Raw genomic sequence first — 20,912 nt, 5'->3', positions numbered from 1 at the left:
GGGAGAGGGAGAGGGAGAGGGAGAGAGAGCCTGGCACACTATAGTTACCCAATTATAGTTTAATGAATGAATAAATGTGGCATATACCCTTACCCTAAAAAAATTTATTATTTTCCCTTAATAATATTCAATAACACACCTATTGACAATATTTAAAAGTTGTTACATCATTAACTAAAAAAAAAAACATGAAACTTTTCCTGTAATGCATTAAAAAAAAAAACCCTAAACACATAAACTTAGAATATAATACTTTAGTCAATATGATCCCAATCGCTGATATGGGATTAATTAAAGAACTGATTATTCCCGTATCTGGCTTACCTTGAATAATAAAAGAGATTTATCATTATAATCCTTATGCTTACATAATTTACATGTTAACTTAAGTTCTGAAACAATGGTATCATACCCATTCCAGGTGGGAAGCTAAAATAAGCTGGATCATTTTTTCTTAAATTTCAGACAATTGTGTACTACTTACAGTATTTTTTGCTGTATCTCTCTGCACTACCAACACTTAAATTAAAACCAACTCACACTTTTAACAGCTTTATTAAGATATAACTTACCTGCTTAAGTACACAATTCAACGTTTTTTAGCATTTACACAGAGTTGTATAGTTACCATCACAATTTAATTTTACATTTCCATTACCCCCTAAAGAATGCCACACCCACATAGCAGTCCTACTGCCCATTCAGCTTTAGGCAGCCATTTGCTTTCTATCTCTATAGATTTTCATACCCTGGGTATTTTATACAAATGAAATTGTATAATAAGTGGGTTTTTTTTGTGTTTGGCTTTTTTCAATTAGCATAATGTTTTTGAGGTTCATCCTTATATAGCACATACCAGTAGTTCATCCTTTTTAAAAAAAATTATTTATTTAAATCCAAGTTAGTTAACACATAGTGTAATAATCTTTTCAAGAATAGAATTTAGTGATTCACCACTTACATATAACACCCAGCGCTCATTCCAACAAGTGCCCTCCTTATTAATGTCCATCATTCATTTAGCCGACCCCCCTCACCCCCTCTTCTCTCCCCCAACCCTCAGTTTGTTCTCTGTATTTAAGAGTCTCTTATGGTTTGTCTCCCTCTCTGTTTTTATCTTACTTTTCCTCCCCTTCCCCTATGTTCACCTGTTTTATTTCTTAAATTCCACATGAGTGAAATCATATGGCATTTGTCTTTCTCTGACTTATTTAGCTTAGCAATTATGCTAGCTTCATTCTAGTTCCATCCACGTTGTTGCAAATGGTAAAATTTCATTCTTTTTCATCGATGAATAATCCATTACATACACACACACACACACACATCTTCTTTATCCATTCGTCAGTTGATGGACATTTGGGCTCTTTCCATAATCTGGCGATTGTTGATAGTGAGTAGTTCATTCTTTTTTTATTGCTGAATAGTATTCTATTATATAACACATTTTGTTTATCTACTTATATCAGTTAATGGATATTGAGATTATTTCCATGTTTGGGCCACTGTGAGTAAATGTACAACATCTGTGTACAAGTCTTTGTGTGGACATGTTTTCATATCTCTTGGTTCCACCTAGTAGTAGAACTGCTAGGTCATATGATAACTCTATGATTAACCTTTTGATAAACTATTTTCCAAAGAGGCTACACCATTCTACATTCCCACCAGCAGTGTGTGAGGGTTTCAACTGACTCACATTTGTAATTTAACTGATTTTATTTATCACTTCTGCAAACAGAAGACCAGTATCACTTACCAGTATCACAAATAGAAAGTAACCAAAAGATTAAAAACGCAAACAAAATACTGTTACTAAATTGTAGGTACCAATTAATAGGTAGATTGGTAACTAGTAGGTACCTACTAGTCTCTACCGAAAGCCCTAGTCTAAAATCTGCTACCTTTTTGGTACAACTAACATCTAACTGGGAACTTTCTCCTTTGGTATTACCAAAATACCTGAAAGAGAGTAGTATTCTCACTAATTGACACAATGTAACTTATTGCTATATCGTATACTACTTAAAATCATTTTCAGTGCCACCTAAAGCCAGTTAAGTGTTACACGTATTGAGTACTTGGTGACATCTAGTTTTTTTCAAAGTGCTGTTTTGTCTGTTTGGGTCAACACACTAATAATAGCCCATCCTGAGGTGGGCAAAATTTTAAAAATATAGATGTTCCAAGTTAAAAGGCACAAGCTACTCAATACACTGGAGGTACTAGAAATAGAAATTTTAAAACCTGTCGTTAGCAGATAGTCTCTACCCAAAAAGATAAAACTATTCACTTTTTAGTAAACACAATTAAAATTATTTAATGATAGATTAATGATAGCTATGGGAAAGATATCAACCATCAAAATTAACTCCTAAAATTCACTAGTTTAAACATACTGGAAGGTAAAATTCAGTCTTTACAATAAACTCCACATCTTTGCCTTTAAAATTTTTTTTTAAAAGTTTATTTTTGGAGAGAGAGAGAGAGAGAGAGAGACAGAGAGAAATAGAGCGTGAGCAGGGGAGGGGCAGAGAGGGAGACACAGAATCCGAAGCAGGCTCCAGGCTCTGAGCTGTCAGCACAGAGCCCAACATGGGGCTCGAACTCACGAACCGTGAGATCATGGCCTGAGTAGAAGTCTGACACTTAACCAACTGAGCCACCCAGGTGCCCCACCTTGCCTTTATTTTTTTTTTTAAATCCCAGCAAGTAAGGGTGTTAATTTACTTACTAGACTGTACAACAGCTTGAGTCTGTGCAGAAGTTCCTGATGCTATATTAGTTAATGCCCAAGCAGCTTCAAACTGTAATGAAGGACTGTAAAACACAATAAAAAAATCTTTAGACATATAGCTATCACTTAAATTTATGACCCGCAGATCTATACAGTTATCCTTTACCCTGTCCCTTAATTTCACCTTGTTATATCCACCTTGGATATCTCCACCTGACTATCACTGGCTCCCAAAGTCAGTCAATATAAACCTACTTCTTTTTTTTTTTTTTTTCCAATATATGAAGTTTATTGTCAAATTGTAAACTTACTTCTTTAAGTCCAGTGACTGATAGCTGCAACATTTGGCCAGTCATTATTGTCCTTGACTCCTTCCTCTCCCATAAACATCTAATATAAAAGTCATGTCAATTTTACCCTCTAAGTATTTCTTATATTTATAGTACCTCTCTTAAGACCACTGTACTAGTTGAGGCCCTCACCCACTTCACTTGAATCACTGCCACAGCTTCTGTCTTAAAGCTGGGTCCCCATCTGACTCTACTACATGATCTGCTTTACACACTGGAGATATTATTACAAGGCTGCATAATTTTACTGAAAAGATGAGATCATTACAATTTAGAATTGTGACAGAACACCTCACAAAGAAAGTAAAAACTAACCTAGCTTTCCAAAGACAGATAAAGAAAGAAAGGCACTGTCAGCTGGAAATACAAATAAAAGTATCACGGGTGGAATGACCACAACGTGTATGGAGGGCAAGGAGCAGATCCAGAGAGTGGAAGCTAAGAAAATATGTAAAAACATGTAACAGGGGATGAAACTGGAAGGGTAGGTTATCCAAGTGTGTGTCAGTGGACAGAGAGGAGTAGAACTCAAATCCCAAGCTTCAACACTTGGAATTTATTCTATAGACATACTAAGTATAGAGGGCTCCTACAGAGTATAGCAAATAATGTGGTACGTGCATGGTATATAGAATTAGGATAAAAAAGTTAAAGGCTGGTGGACAGACCTGTTGAAAGTAAATTATGTACATCAAGCTAGGATAGATGGCTGTAAGAATATAAATTCCTTTAAACAGAATACCAAGGTGGGAGGAGGTGAGCAAAAACTGAGGAGAGCCAAAGGTCAGGGACTTAGAAGAAAGCTCTATAAGTATCGAAGAAAGAGAGTAAGGTTGTAGTACCAAAGGTTAGAAAAATCCAAGAAGGAAAAAGGTTTTAAGGAGAATAAATGTCAGAGATAGAACAAGCAGTGAGGTCACAAAGACGGGCCAGATAAGAAAATGGAGGAGCAGATAAGAACTATGATGAATTTTGGCAAAAGGCAGGGGATAAAGAGGATATTGGAGGCAGAGAAGAAGCAAATGGACAATAAGATCAAAGATGATGAATTTATGTCATTCTAGGCCAGAAGAAGAAGGGGTTATTATATTAAGCCAGCCCTGGTAGCTTGACAAAATACTAGAAATGAGGGCCTTAAATGAGAAAACAGTGAGATATAAAAAAATAAAATTACAAAGCAGGGAATGTTCTAAGATCTCATTTAAAAAAAAGGAAGAGAAGACATAGAAAAAGAATGAGTCCAATAAGTAAACAATAAATGAACATTTATTGTAAGTTTGATATTGTGTAGTGTTTTGTGTATATCATTTCCATTCCTCACAATCACCTGATTTTTGTAGATGAGGTATCTGAGGCTCAAAAAGCCACTTGAGTTTGGGTCAGTAGCAAACCCCGGATTTAAATCAATGCCTATTTGGCTCCAAGTCTATGGGCTTTTATATGATAACACTATTTCCTATGACAAATCCATAAAATCAGATCCAAACTACTGACAATTTTCTGCTTTTGCTTCAGGTAGTAGTTACAGAGGTCTGTATATATTTTAGCATAATTTTTTGTATATATGCTATTCACAGACACATCCACACAATGAGGCTATGCCAAAGGCTGGAATATAAAGTTAAAAAAAAAAAAAAAGATGAAGAAAGAGAAGATCAAAGGGAAAAAGGGTGTCCCTAAAAATAGAGGTAGAACAGATTGTTTTTTAAATAGCTGATATAAAACTTACTTTTACTTAAATAAATCTTGTTACAGAAAATATGTATGTATGTATAAAGTGAGTGTTAAACATTTTTGGAGGAACGGTTGCAGCATATAATGAAAGGACAAAGAAGTATTTTTAAATAAAAATCCTTAGTGGCTACATTTATCTAGTCAACTGAAAATTCCTTAAGACAACATTTAGCAAAATACACCAAATTTTAGTCTAAATACTCTCAAATGCAAAACTAGCATTTGTTTTAAAATACTTTGTGAAGTTAAAACTCACATTCTTCGCACTTAATTCAAACTGAAGAGGTGTAAGATACAACACACCAAGATATCTCTGAACACTAACAGAAATGGGGCTGTACCTTAAAAGGTACAAAGTAGTGTTTTTTCCTTTCTATTCTGGAAAAGTATAACCTGATTTTTAATCTACTGCAAATAAAAAGCATGACATTAGACAATTAATCATGGTTGGAGTTCTGTTAAAGACTTCACAGAAGATCAGTGGATTAGCTGGAATATTCCCAGGGTAAGAGCCACTCGGTTCTGGAAACCATTCATGTTGACTCAGTCATGAGGTTAATCTATATATAGACTCATAAGCAAAGAGTGACTCAAACACTATTTGGGTTGTTTTAAAATATTACTAAAAACAAAAACAAAATAAATAAAGACTATAAATAAAATATTTGAGGTAAGTTAGAAGAGGCAATAAACAGAAGCTAATATTTTCCTAGAAAATATACACACACTTCAAATAGTAAAAAAAGAAGCACTCTAGGTCTAGTGAATATGATCACAGAATTAGAAAATTACATAAAAATATATAACAAATGAAAAACGTAATAAATGCAAAACCTAAATGAAGCCATTTGTTAAATAATAATCCTAAATTTTCTGGTAAGTGAAAAAAGTGAACAGGGACTCAAATCCATACTTACTTATCATCCCTTTCTAGACATTTGACTAGAATTGGTAAAATCCCAGATTTTATTAGGTCATCAATTGGTGGGTTTCTGTCACTGGATAATAGCTTTCTAGAAAAAGAAATATAAGAAATTAATTGCTATAATTTTCAAACTATGAACAGACACAGCAATGTATTACTTCTAGCAATGTATTACTAAGACACCTATAATAATACTTCCTCTAGACAAATTAGTATTTACCTTGCAGCCTGGACAGCACTTAACTGGACCACTGGGTTATCACTTGTGGCATTCTGTAACATCAAATGTAAATTTTAGAAATTTAAAAAATATCAATTTCCAAATACTTCAAAATGCAAATATTAAATTAATAACATACCTGCAATATAGCTTCTAGTGTTACATTTTGCTTAAAAGAAAAAAAAGACAGTTCAGGGAAGAGTTTATTAGCAAAATCACATTTATTAAATAATCTATTTACTAAAGTTATGAGTTAATATACATTAATTATCATCATAAAATTGATCTTAGATTCAAAATGAAGTTCTCTGATTATAAAATTATTGTAAAAACACTTTAGAACACCAAAGTAACTTACTGCTTTAAAATCAGCATCAACATCTGAATCTTCTAAGCTTTCTTCTTGAGGAACATTTCTTTTTTTCAGTAAGTGTTCATCTCTTTTGTTCTGGATAAGGATAACATGAATTAAATGTGTATACTACAAACCACTGACGGGCCACATTCTGGACTTGGTAACGAAATTAACTGGTAACAGTACAGCTTTCACACACACACACACACACACACACACTTATTAAACATGATAGTTTTGACCAATATCCTGCCTCCCCATCTTTAGTAAAGATTCACATTTGGGAATGCAGTATTACTGTAATAGTCTAGCAAATACATTTCAACTAGCATGCTAGCTTTCATCTACTTACTAAAGCAAGAAGTTGCCTAGATGGGAAAGAGTTTAATGCTCAAATGTTAAGGTCTGTATGCTTGTTGGGAATGTGGGGAAAGGGAATTCATTAGCATAAATGCCACCTACTTGCCAACATCTCATATTTAAATTCTTGCTATCTGGCTTTTACAAACAAAAATTCTCTTCTAGCAAATATATTTCTACATTTTATGGGATTTCAATTGTTTGTAATGGCAGCAACATATGCCATTTCACATATCACTCTGGATAAATCAATCTTCTTTTAAGTTTTTAGTTTGTTTATACAATTAAGTCTAAATAAATTAAAGTCTGAATGACTTCTAAAATCCTTTTCAATTTCTAATTTCAAAGGCTGTACCACCTAGTCTTCAATACAATATTTACAGAAGTGTTTGATTATAACAGAAAGTTACTGAAGAGGTATTAATATTGATGTTAAAATTCAGATCAAATAGAAAGGTAAAACTGGAAATATATGTATATATGAAGTTTTCTGGATTATCTGTACATCTACTTTTGTCCAATGTAAAAGCAAGCATCTTAAACAAACTGAGGCTTATACATATGCTAATATTAGATTACCTACCAACTTCTATTTATATCACAGCATACTTCTTTAGCAACTACTCAATCAATTCTACATCATTTTTAAATTAATGTATTTCACAAATATTAAAATCCATGCACTGATATTTTATAGTCTCAAGTGGCTCTCTACAAAATACTTATTAATTTATAGTGGAAAAACTTGGCAGACAGCATCTTAACCAAGTGGCAAGGGTTAGCATGAGTAAAGAACAAATCCACATTGTGTGCCTTCTGGTCTGATGCACTGAGAAAACACCACTTGTATGGTATTCCTGACCAAAATCCCCACCACAACCACCACAACCACCACCACCACTGGAGGAAAATGAGACAAACCTAAACCTGCCATTCTACAAAAACTAGTCTGTACTCTTAAAAAACGTGTCATGAAAGATAAAAACTGAAGAACTACCAGATTGGATGAGATTGAGAAAACGTGAGAAGTGCAACGTCTAATCCTGGACTGGATCTTAGATTCATAAGCACATTATTAGGAATTAGCAAAATATGAATTAGATCTATGAATCAGTAAATATTTATCTGTGTTCATTTGACAAATGCAATGTGGTTACATAGGAAAGTATATGTTTTTATGAAATATGAACTGACATATTAAGGGTAATGGGGCATTATGCCTGCAACTTAACTGGTTTAAGAAAAAGTGTGTGTATGTGTGTGTAAATGAGAGAGAGAGAGAGAGAGAATAAGGCAAATATAGAAAAAAGCTAACAAACAAGGAAGCTGGGTGCTGAGTGAAGAGTGCACAGTGTTTTTTGTACTACTGCAAATTTGAATTTCACAATTTAAGTTTGACATTGTTTCAAAACTTAAAAGCATCTATGCATTGTACTTCGTGATTTGTAACATGGTTAATTTTAAAATCTTTTATATGGCAATTTTAACATCTCTTGGAATTTATTTAAAAGTTTCCCTAAGTTCATCCCATTCTATTTTTATTGTTTTCTTCTAATTATTTTCCAGTCTGAATAATGAAGCCTCCAAAGGCCTTTCAGGAATTGTACTCTCTCCATTTCTCCAACTCCAACAGGTATTTCAGGCATAAAAGCAATACAAAGCATAAATATAGCTAAAGCCTCTTATATACAACAATGCCTAAAGCAGGGATAGCATTTTATCATGACATATGATGTTTGCAGTCTTTTTTTGGGGGGAGGGGTAAGGAAGCTCATTTCTATACCTAATTTGCTAAGATTTTTTTTCTTTTACCTTTTCAGCCACAAATAGGTGCTTCATTTTATTAAACTGTGCTTCTTTTGCATCTATTGATATTGACATACAATTTTCCCCTTTCATCTGTAATGGGGTAAATTAATTGACTTTCTAATGTTAAACTTAGAACCTTGCAATGTAAAATTTACAAGTTTGCAAGACCTGGGATAAACTGCTCTTGAAATTTTTTTTAATTAAAAAATGTTTTTAATGTTTATTTTTGAGAGAGGAGAGAGACAGAGTGCAGGCAGAGGAGGGGCAGAGAGAGACACACACACACAGAATCTGAAGCAGGTTCCAGGTTCTGAGCTGTCAGCACAGAGCTAGGCGTGGGGCTCGAACTCATGGATGGTGAGATCAAGACCTGAGCTGAAGTCAGATACTTAGCGACTGAGCCACTCAGGAGCCCCTCTTGAAAGTTTAAAGAGTTATTCTTTACTGGATTTAATTTACTAATATTTTATTTAGCATTTTTAAACCTACGTTCATAAGTGAAACTGGCTTATAAGCACCTTTTCTTATGCTGTCTTGGTCACATTCTCAATGTCATGGGTTTGCTAGCTTCACAGAACAAGTTGGGCAGTGTTCCCTCGTTACCTTCTCTAAAATCATTTAATAAGAAATTACCTGTTCTTTGAATGTTTGCTGGAGTTCTGTCTGCAAGATTACCTTTTCTTTTTCAGGAGGTTAGAAGAGGTTAAACATTTTTAGCTACTGAAATAATTTCTTTATTTTTAGAACTATTCAGGTTTTCATTTCTTCTTGAGTTAGCTGGGTAATTTTTTTTTCCAGTAGGAAGTTGGTCATTTCAGCTAAGTTTTCAAATCTATTGGCAAAAAATTACTCATCATCAAATTGTGGCACACTGTCGGCAAAATGGCTGTAATTCCCCCTTCCAATGCCTCTGGATAGTCTGATCCTGCCCCCGCACTGATTCCAGGTATGGCTGTGTGACTTGCTTTGGCAATGGGACATTACTCAAATGTACTTGAAAACTGCTTACACATCTGAGGATGTCCTCTCTTGCTGCCCTTACAATTCTAAAACCACCATGTGAACACTGTGCTAGCCTGCTACAGGATGAGGCTATGTAGAAGGCGACCAAGGTCTCAGCCAATAGCCAGAAAGTTGTGTGAGACCATCTTTAGATCATCTAATCACCAGCTAACCCATCACCAATGAATGAGGGAACCCAGCAAATATCCGCTGAACTGGCCCAGACTAGAAGAACCACTCTGCCAACCCACAAAATTATTAGTTGAATAAGATGGCTATTGTTTTAAGCTACTTGGTTTTGGATTGGTTTATTACACAGCAAAAACTAAGTGATGTACTAATATTTTAAAACCTATGCCACATATACATTAACATGCCTTTTAAATTCCTATTACTATTTGTTCTATATCTCCACTTACTATAAATTTCTCTTGAGAAGTATCTTTTTAACTGTATTCAACAGGCTCTGACGTAATTATTTTTCCTATCGCTCATTTCTAGGTAATCATAATAGCCACTAGGATTTCTGTGATGGTCAAGGTTAGAAGTCCTTCCTTCCTTCCTTTCTTCCTTCCTCCCTCCCTCCCTTCCTTCATTTCTTTCTTTTCACACTATGAGGTTTTTGTAACTATCTTATTCCCAGATTTCTAATTTAACTGTATGGTGATCAGAGAATGTAGTCTGCACAACACTCTGAAATTAACTGATATTTGCCTTATACCAGATGTTCTTGAAGTTTCTCAGTCCACAGGGTAGGCCAAAGGAAATACCTAAATTTTTTTTTAATGTTTATTTATTGTTTTTGAGATAGAGAGACAGCAGGGGAGGGGATGAGAGAAAGGGAGACAGAGAATCCCAAGCAGGCTCTGTAGCTGTCTGTGCAGAGCCCAACATAGGGCTTAAACTCACAACCCTGAGATCATGACCTGAGCTGAAACTAAGAGTTCAGCACGTAACACGTAATGGACTGTGCCACCCGGGTGCACTTAAATGTCCTTTTCAAATAGTTAGGTGCAAACAACTTAATAGTTATTGGCAGGGGACTGAGGGGTTGTGGGGTTGGAGATTGTGTGTGTGTGGGGGGGGGGTAGGGAGGCATATAAATTGAAAGGAAAAAATTTTATTTCACTCTTAAACAAAATATGTGATTAAACAAATGCAGTGAGATCTAATGTTTAAATCATAATCTACCTCAATCAATCCCTAATAGTTCTGTGATATCTAAAAGATGTTAAATGTTGCGATGTTTCCCTTAAAATCTCACAATTTCCCAAATGTCCCTCTGGAGCCCCATGTTGCCTCAGTGCACTTTGGAAATTATAGCTTTATACCATCACAGAGCCATTTTTCAAGGGGTTTTATACATGTTTTTTAGAAAACACTTGCAAATTAAGTTATTTAACTTTTCTTTCCCCTATTAATTGGTGTGTTTATTACTGACAAGAAAATCTACCACAATGATTATGTCTTTAAGAAATTCTGCCTTGTAATTTTGTCAATTTTTGCTTTATATGTATTTGGACATACAGCACAACATTGAGTTGTGACTAACTTGTTCTGTGAGTGTTCCACAAGATAAGCAAACATTTCTAATACATTTTAATTTGGTAAATGAGTAGGGCGTGATGCCAAATGTCATGTGGTCACAACTGAGCCAATGGCTCTTCTCACTCTCTCAGTGTGGGATTGTGGGGAGATCATCTCCCATGCTCGGATGCTTGGTCTCAGGCCACGCTGCTTGGCAGAAATCAGTGATTTTTCAGAACATTGCAAGGTGCCCACAACTGGCACTAGTATATTTTTTGTCACTTCCAAGTACCAATGGACAGTCCTTTGCTTTTCCACCCAAGAGTAAGCTTAGGAATTCTTTGCTTCATTCTAGGTCAGACTGCCTGCAGATATAGACCCTTCTCTCTGCTGCTTATTGCCAGTTACATTAAGTACAGTATATGACAAGAGTTTATTAATACTGTACTGTAGTCAACATCCGTGAGAACATATATAATAGCCCCCATGCAGAAAAAGGTTGAAAAGAAAGGCAGTAAGAAGGAGATGATTACAGTGGAAGTTAAGAATGAAATCACTGAGAAGTACGAACGAAGTATGCGAATGGCCGAAACTGCAAGATTTTATAAGAAGTCTGCATCTGCACCTCGTCTGCAGGGGAGGAGGAGAAAAAGGCGGAGGAAACTCTCACTTCAAATGAGAGTAGAGATGTGTAAAATGTGGGAAACAGTGCAAAATTTTGTAGAAAACCACCACCTGAATAAGGCTATATAAAGCAGTGTGAGCAAAAAACCTGTCTAATAACCATGCGATGTCACATTTCTACAAAATCCTGAAAAGGAGGCAAAAGCAAGTGTCATTGGATAGGTTTCTTGTTATAGTTGCATGAAAAGAAAAATATTCCATTGAGCCAATAGATAGTAGTGATTCTGTTACTTGATAGTGAAAGTCATCTACACAAACCCTCCTGTCTCCCTCACACCAGCCACGAAGGTTTTCAAAGGCAAGTGCAAGTTAATTTGTTTTTAAAGTTATTGTAGTTACTTAGTAAATTGTTTCTTTTATCAAAAATAAAGTAATGAATCCCACATTTGAACTGAAAGCATCCTAAGTAAGCCAAAATATCCTAGGGCATGAAAATCATACATTACTCTTAATAAAAACTATGTATAAGCCAAGAAAACATAATCCCTGGGCAGGTTTCTGGTGATTTAATTAAGCATTAAAGGGAGCTTCATCAAACCAGTAACTTAAACTGTCCCTTTACTTGACAATCTAGAGATTTTTACCCTCTTAAGACATTGTACTACAATAAATTCAGCATCCATAAAAGGCATCTCTTTCATCAAGTGGAGGGGAGCTCAAAAGATATGGGAACGACCCTAGTTTCAACACCTACTTTATGTTCAATCAATCTCTCTCTCACACACACACACAAACACATGATCCATTTTTAAAGTTCCTTTAAAAACCTATTATTAATCTATTACCCAACTATATATTTAACCTATTTAGACTTTGTTTTCTGACTATTAGGGTTGAACTACAGGGAATGGCCACTTTGTATGTTAAAAAGGTTATTTATGGGCAATTTCTTAAGACTCACCTAGTATTTTCTGAGTTAACAAATTCTATACATTGATGTCTATATAAAGTTCTTTTTCATTCCCAAATTTCTCTCTTCATCTTGAAAAAGTACATTCTATATCTAAATTCTATACCTAAATCTGTGGAATAAGCAATCACTTTTTTTTTTTAAGTTTATTTTCAGAGAGAGACAGAGAGAGAGAGAGAGAGAGAGAGAGAGAGAGAGAATCCCAAGCAAGCTCCACACTGTCAGTACAGAGCCCAATGCAGGATTCAAACTCAAACTGCTGGATCATGACCTGAAGCGAAGCCAGACACTTAACTGACTGAGACATCCTCAGCAATCACTTCTTAAACACGTTATGAAAAAAATATCTATCAGCCCCACTTTGAATGCAACAGAATTAAATTTGTTTTTATCCAGCAATACATTCATTGTGTTAAATTCTTATCTAGCTTTAGTTCCTGTAAAATTAAAAATAAAATTACTTTTATTTCACACAGCAGTAAATGAAGATACAGAGAACCTGGATAAATTAAATTATATACCTAGGAAATATCAGATAAGATTTGAACCCAGGTTGTGGCTGGTTACAGAGCTGTTTCTTAGATATATTTTACTACTTGCTTTTATTTATTTATTTATTTTTTATCTAAAGGCTTCTAAAGAATAGGAAAAAATGCCCACAAGATAAGACCTTCTCTTCAATATTAGCATTTATGAAATGATACTACTGCTGTGCAGACATAAGGATAGTCACCCACAAGTTTTATATGTTATATTTACATTTTGGCCACTCTGCTCAGTGTATTATACTCTGATTAATTTCTTTTAAACCAAAACACTACTGGTTCATCAATCAGGTAAAAATCTGACAACATACCAGAAATTATTTTTCCTGAAGGATCACTTAGCTAATCTTATCAAACAACTGCTGCTTTCTTTTGGATTCTCATTTATTAATTCAAAGTTTTACATATGATCATTTCAACAGACATTGGAAAAGCATTTGACGAAAGTACAACATCCATTCATGACCAAAAACCCTCAACAAAGTAGGTTTAGAGGAAACATAATAAAGTCCATTTATGAAAAACCTACAGCTAACATTATCCTTAATAGGAAAAAACTGAGAGCTTTTCCTCTAAGGTCAGGAACAAGACAGGGATGTGTCCACTCTACCCACTTTCATTCAACATAGTGCTGCAAGTCCTAGGCACAGCAATCAGACAACAAAAAGAAATACAAGGCATCCAAACTGGTGAGGAAGAAGTAAAACTCTCACTCTTTGCAGATGAATGATACTCTGTATGGAAAATCTGAAAGATTCTACCAAAAAACTGTGAAAACTGGCAAATGACTCAGTAAAGTGGCAGGATACATAATCAACATACAGAAATCTGTTGCATTTCTATATACGAACAATGAAGCAGCAGAAAGAGAAATTAAGAAAAAACTCTCAGTTACAGCTGCACCCAAAATAACAAGATACCGAGGAATACACCTAACGAAAGAGGTGAAACACTGGTACTCTGAAAACTGTAAAAACACTGAAGAAAGAAACTGAAGGAGGGGCACCTGGGTGGCTCAGTCGGTTGAGTGTCCGACTTTGGCTCAGGTCACGATCTCAGTTTGTGAGTTCGAGCCCCGCGTCAGGCTCCGTGCTGACAGTTCAGAGCCTGGAGCCTGCTTTGGATTCTTTTTCTTTCTCTCTCTCTCCCTCTCTCTCTCTCTCTCTCCCCCCTCACCTGCTAGTGCTCTGTTTCTCTCAAAAATAAACATTAAAAAAAAAAAAACAACAAAATGCCAATAGCATCTTTCACACAACTAGAACAAACAATTCTAAAATTTGTATGGAACCACAAAAGACCCCAAATAGTCAAAGTAATCTTGAAAAAGAAAGGCAAAGCTGGAGGCATCACAATTCCAGACTTCAAGTTGTATTATAATGCTGTAGTCATCAAGACATTACGGTACTGGCACAAAAATAGACATATAGGTCAACAGAAGAGAATAGAAAACCCAGTAATAAACCCACAACTATATGGTCAATTAATCTTTGACAAGGCAGGAAAGAATATCCAATGGGAAAAGGACAGTCTCTTCAACAAATGGTGCTGGGAAACTTGGACAGTAACATGCAAAAGAAACTGGATCACTTTCTTCACCAAACACAAAAATAAATGCAAAATGGGTTAAAGGCCTAAATATGAGAACTGAAACCATAAGAATCCTAGAAGAGAACACAGGCAATAACCTCTTTGACATCAGCTATAAAAGCTTTTTTCTAATATGTCTCCTGAGGCAAGGGAAACAAAAGCAAAAATAAACCTATTGGGCCTACATCAAAATAAAAACTTCCACATAGTGAAGAAAACAATCAAGACTAAAAGGCAACCTACATACAGAATGGGAGAAGATATTTGTAAATGACATATTCAAAATATACAAAGAATTTACAAAACTCAATACCCCCAAGATAAATAATCCAATTAAAAAATGGGCAGGGGCGCCTGGGTGGCTCAGTAGGTTGAGCGTCCAACTTCGACTCAGGTCATGATCTCGCACTCTGTGAGTTCAGGCCCCGTGTCGGGCTCTGTGCTGACAGCTCAGAGCCTGGAGCCTACTTCGAATTCTGGGTCTCCTTCTCTCTGCCCCTTCCCCACTCATGCTCTGTCTCTCTCTCTCTCTCTCTCTCTCTCTCACTCTCTCTCTCTCTCTCCTCTCTGTCAAAAATAAATAAACATTAAAAAAAAAATTTTTTTTTAAATGGGCAGAAGACATAAACAGACATTTCTCCAAAGACAAAAGTATGGTCAACAGACACACGAAAAGGTGCTCGTCATCATTTATCATCAGGGAAATGCAAATCAAAACTTCAATGAGATATCACCTCACCCTGTTGAAATGGCTAAAATAAAAAACACAAAAAGAACAAGTGTTAGTAAGGAGGTGGAGAAAAAGGAACCCTTGTGCACTGTCAATGGGAATGAGAACTGGTATAGCCACTCTGGAAAACAGTATGGAGTTTCCTCAAGAAACTATAAATAGATCTACCCTATAATCCAGCAATCACGCTAGAGGGTATTTACCTAAAGAATACAAAAACACTAATTCAAAGGGATATGTGGAACTCACCGTTTATCACAGAGTTATTTACAATAGCCAAGATATGGAAACAGCCCAAATGTCCATTGATTGATGAATGGATAAAGAAGATACAGTATATGTATATATTATTCAGGCCTAAAAAGAATGAAGTCTTCCCATTTACAATGACATGGATGGAGCCAGAGAGTATTATGCTAAGCGAAATAATTCAGAGAAAGACAAATACCATTATGATTTCCCTCATATGGTTTCATTTATAAAACAAATGAGCAAGAAGAAAAAAAGGAGACAGACAAACCAAGAAACAGACTCTTAATTATAGAGAACAAACTGATGGGTACCAGAGGGGAGGTGGAGAGGTGGAGGGGTTAAATAGGTGATGGGGATTAAGGACTGCACTTGTGATGAGCATTCAGTTGTATGGAAGTGTTGAACCACTATACTGTACACCTGAAAGTTGTACAGTTTTACAACAGAAAGGTGTACATACACCTGAAAGTTAACTATATGTTAACTAACTGGAATTAAAAGAAAAAAGAAAAAAACTAATTCAGCATTAAAACCAATAACAGCATTTCATTAAGTTTTGACTGAGATAATTGTAAATTTGAATGCAGTTGTAAGAAATAATGCAGAAATCTCTAGCTCAGGTTCTCTTAATTAACATTTTGCAGAACTACAGTATAATATCACAACCAAGACATTGACACTGATATAATCCCTTGATCTTACTCAGATTTCCTGTCTTACTTGCATTCACTGTATGAATGTTTTAAGTGTATTAAATCTATACAGTTTTATCACCTACATGATTTTATCACCTATCCATGATTTTAGTCAAAATACTGAACAGTTCCAAAAACAGAAGATGCCCTCCTGTTGCCTTTTTTTTTTTTAATTTTTTTTTTTTAACGTTTATTTTATTTTTGAGACAGGGAGAGACAGCATGAACGGGGGAGGGTCAGAGAGAGAGGGAGACACAGAATCGGAAGCAGGCTCCAGGCTCTGAGCTGTCAGCACAGAGCCTGACGGGGGGTCGAACTCACAGATCGTGAAATCATGCATGACCTGAGCGGAAGTCGGATGCTTAACCGACTGAGCCACCCAGGCACCCCTCCTGTTGCCTTTTTATAAGCAAACAACCCCCCTCTCCCTGTAACCCTTGGCAACCACTAATCTGTCCTTCATTCCTAAAATTCTGTCACTTCAAAAATGTTATATAAACGGAATCACACAGTATATAACCTTTTTGTGATGGGCTTTCTTTTGCCCAGCATAATTCCCTAAATATTTGTATAAGTTGTTGCATCTATTAACAGCTTGTTCCTTTTAATTGCGGAATGGCATTTCATGGCAAAGACATGCTAAAGTTTAACGAATTACCCTTTAAAGACATCTGGGTTGGTCCCAGGTTATGGCTATTCCAAAATAAAGCTGTTACAAACATTCATGTACAGGTTTTGTATGAATACCAGTTTTCATATCTCTGGAATAAATGAGTAGGAGTATAACTGGTGGTTATATAGTAGCTACATGTTTTCCAGAGTGATTATACCATTCCACATTCTCATCAGCAACATAGGATTTAACCAATTTATCTGCATCTTCACTAGCTTTTCATGTTGTCATTATTGTTTACTTTAGTCATTCTGATAGATGCTTGCTTAGTTGGTTTTAATCCATAGTTCTCTGATGGCTAATCATGTATTAATAATCATCATCATAGTAAGTACCATCTGTATATATCCTTCACTGAAATATCTCTTCCATCTTTACCCATTTTCTAATTAGATTCTTTTTTGTTTTGTTTTTTGATTTTTTTAATATTAACCTTTAAGAGTTCATTATATATGCTAGATACTAGTCCTGTATTGGATGTGTGGTTGTCTTCTTGCCTCTAGTTTTGATTTTCATCTTCTTCACATGGGTTTTCACAGAATAAAATTTTTTAATTTGTTAAGCTCCAACTTTCTTTTTATGGATTATGCCTTGTGGTCAACTATAAAAACTCTTCGCCTGGCTCTGGATCCTGAAATTTTCCCTCCATTTATAGTTTCATGTTTTACATTTAAATCTAGGATCCATTTTGTGTTTTTGTATAGGTGTGACGACAATTAGGTTGAGGTTATTTATTTATTTATTTTTGCTCATGAATTTCCAACTGTTCTAGTACCATTTGCTAAAAACGATATTCTTCCTCCACTGAATTGGTTTCGCACCTGCCAAAAGTAACTTGAGTGTATTTGTGTGGATTTGTTTCTGGGTTTTACCTTCTGTTCCATTGATAAATGTGTCCAAGAGCCTTAATATTGGGTAGAGCAATTGCTCCTATGTTATTCTTTGTCAGGATTATTTTAGGTTTCTAGAGTCTGTGCCTTTCCATATACATTTCCGAATAAGCCGGTCTGTGTCTACAAAAAGACTTTGGTGGGATTTTAATAAAAACTCTATTAAACCAACAGATCAGAGAATAGGCATCTTTACTATGATGAATTTTCCAGTTCATGACCACAGTATACATCTCTCCATTTACTTAAGTCTTACTTGATTTCTTCCATCAGCATTTTATAATATTCAGCATACATATCCTGTACATGTTTTGTTAATGTATAACAAAGTATTTTATTTTCTTCAGAGTGGCAATAAATGGTATTGTGTTTTTAATTTTGGTTTCTGCATGTTCATTGTTAGCATACATAAGTGATAGACTTTTATGTGTTAATCTTGTTTCTGTGACTTTGCTGAACTCAATTATTAATTCTAGGAGCTTTTTTGCAGATTCTGTATTAAATAAGAGCAGTAAGAATAGGCATCCTGCCTTGTTCTCAGATCTTAGGGGGAAACCATTCAGTCTTTTCACCATTAAGTATGATGTTAGCTGTAGGTTTTTTTGCAGATGTTCTTTATCAAGTTGGTCAAGTTCTAGGGGCACCTGGGTGGCTCAGTCGGTTAAGCATCCAACTTTGGCTCAGGTCATGATCTCATGGTTCACGAGTTCGAACTCTACGTTGGGCTCTTTGCCGACAGCCTGAAGGCTGGAGCCTGCTTCAGATTCTGTGTCTCCCTCTCTCTCTGCCCTTCCCCAGCTTGTGCTCTCTTTTAAAAATAAAAAATAAAATTAAAAAAAAGTTAAGCAAGTTCTATCTGCAATGTGTCAAAAGTTTTATCAAGAATGAGTGTTGGATTTTGTCAAATGCTTTTTCTGTATCAACTGATATGATAATATAAATTTTCTTTATTATCTTGTTAATATAGGGAACTTAGGGTATTTTTTAAAAAGATATTTTACTACAAGGTCAAACAAAACAATTGCACTGTATCTGATTAGTCAAAGTATGGCATTTTGGTGGTGGTTTTCATTATGTTAAGAACTTAACGTGCCCACCCCCAGATCTAATCACAATAAAATCCTATGGGATATCTGACAAATCACCAAGAGAAGATTATATAAAGTTTAATATAATTTGCCAAAGTTAAAAATGCCACTGATAGGCTTTGGATGAATTTTCAACTCATGAGGCATTATTCACTGAACAAACATTTATATTGAGAGGCATTACAGCATAATGGTTAAGAGCTTTCCCATTTATCAGTTGTGTGATTTTAGGCAAGTTATTTAATTCCTATGTGACTCTGTTTACAACATGATCTAAAACAGAAGTACAGACCTCTGTGTAAGTGTTGATGCATAAATACCTAATTAAATAGGAAAGTAAAATATCAAGGAGGTAAAGGCAAAAAAGTTCAGACAAAAAAAATTTGAGGCCAGTAGAACAGTACATATTAATAACTGGAATTCATCTTTAAGCTGACAGAGCAGTATCAGTGTTATTCAAAGTACAGTCCTTAGGGGCGCCTGGGTGGCTCAGTCGGTTAAGCATCCGACTTCAGCCCAGGTCATGATCTCACAGTTCGTGGGTTCGAGCCCTGCGTCGGGCTCTGTGCTGATAGCTCAGAGCCTGGAGCCTGTTTCAGATTCTGTGTCTCCCTCTCTCTCTGCCCCTCCCCTGTTCACACTCTGTCTCTGTCTCAAGAATAAATAAACATAAAAAAACAAAGTACAGTCCTTGGACTGGCTAAGATTTTCTCAAACTCTGTGTTACAGGTCTGCCCCAAAATACAGAGATTTTGTCAGAAATCGATTGTCAAACTATACACATTGTTTATTTACATTATTTATTTATTTATTTAGGCAGAAAGATTTTTTTGGAAAAGGAAGTCAGTCCCTTATTTAGTATTTTGACATAAGCTCCCTAACTTGTCACAGATTAGGACTTTTGAGTAGCACTGCTCTGTAGCTATCGTATTTTTTCTTGAAAATTCAATAAATTATTTAAATACACAGAAAATTTTAAGATATCATAACCAATTTCATTCTTGAAAATTAGCATTTAATGAGTACAAACTATTGGTCCAGAATTTGACTAGGCATTTAGGGATAGGCTGGGAGAGAGATTTGGGAGTACTAGCAGTGGGGGACTGTGGTTATTACCTTCACTTAAGATGATTACAATCTAATAAAAATAGAGCTCATCTATGAAACTCTGGAAACTAGCTTTCTTGTATTAACAAGAATCTCAATGTCATTAACGACAATGCTGTGATCTTCTCCTTAATGGAGGTATAGAGATAGCAAGGCTAGAAGTAGACAGACACTCTGACCATAAAGAATAAAGGAATCTTCTCTTGAAAGGCTCTCCATACCTCTACAGAATGGTATCAAAATCAATTAAGCTTTGTTTGAAGTTTAGGCTTTGTTTCAGGAACTGTTCATATTCTGGGGCTTACTCAGGGAATTCTGAAATGTGAAGTAAGGAAATTTCTTGAGATTTCCTTAGTTAATTTCATTTTTGGTCCTTCTATAAGAATTTCTAGGAACTAATTCTAGTAACCGGAAAGGAATAATGTTATTTAGGAATAAAAAGAATAACAGGACTCTAAGGCAAACAAAGTGGATATTAAAAGATGTACTGTGACAAGCAAGAAATTTTAATTCTATAAATTAAATACAGAAGACAGTACAACTATAGAAGAAGGAACAAACAACCAAATATTAAGAAAAGTGAATAGCTTAAATTAATAAGCATATTTGAAGGGCTAAAAAGCTTAAAACGAGAGGAGGATTCTGAATAATACCAGGACAAATATAAAAGTTTTGAGTTGTATTCCAAGCATGAAAATTGAAGGGAAAGTAAAGGCCACATCTGGGGATAGC

The 20,912-nt window shown here is 35.3% G+C and overlaps 1 protein-coding gene across 1 annotated transcript in view; it reads right to left on the bottom strand.

The window, feature by feature from the left end:
• KPNA3 (karyopherin subunit alpha 3) overlaps positions 1-20,912 on the bottom strand; it is a 105,467-nt gene that overhangs the window by 27,279 nt on the left and 57,276 nt on the right. Inside the window, exons 3-7 of the mRNA XM_049646882.1 lie at positions 6,325-6,414; positions 6,106-6,135; positions 5,967-6,019; positions 5,739-5,834; positions 2,735-2,820 (exon numbers count right to left, since the gene is read on the bottom strand). Of these exons, the coding sequence (XP_049502839.1) occupies positions 2,735-2,820; positions 5,739-5,834; positions 5,967-6,019; positions 6,106-6,135; positions 6,325-6,414 (355 nt within the window). The remainder of the gene's footprint in view (positions 1-2,734; positions 2,821-5,738; positions 5,835-5,966; positions 6,020-6,105; positions 6,136-6,324; positions 6,415-20,912) is intronic.

Source organism: Panthera uncia, assembly GCF_023721935.1.
Source record: "Panthera uncia isolate 11264 chromosome A1 unlocalized genomic scaffold, Puncia_PCG_1.0 HiC_scaffold_16, whole genome shotgun sequence".
NCBI lineage: Eukaryota > Metazoa > Chordata > Mammalia > Carnivora > Felidae > Panthera > Panthera uncia.
Note: the sequence above shows the minus strand (reverse complement) of the source record. Positions and strands in the feature narration are given on the sequence as shown.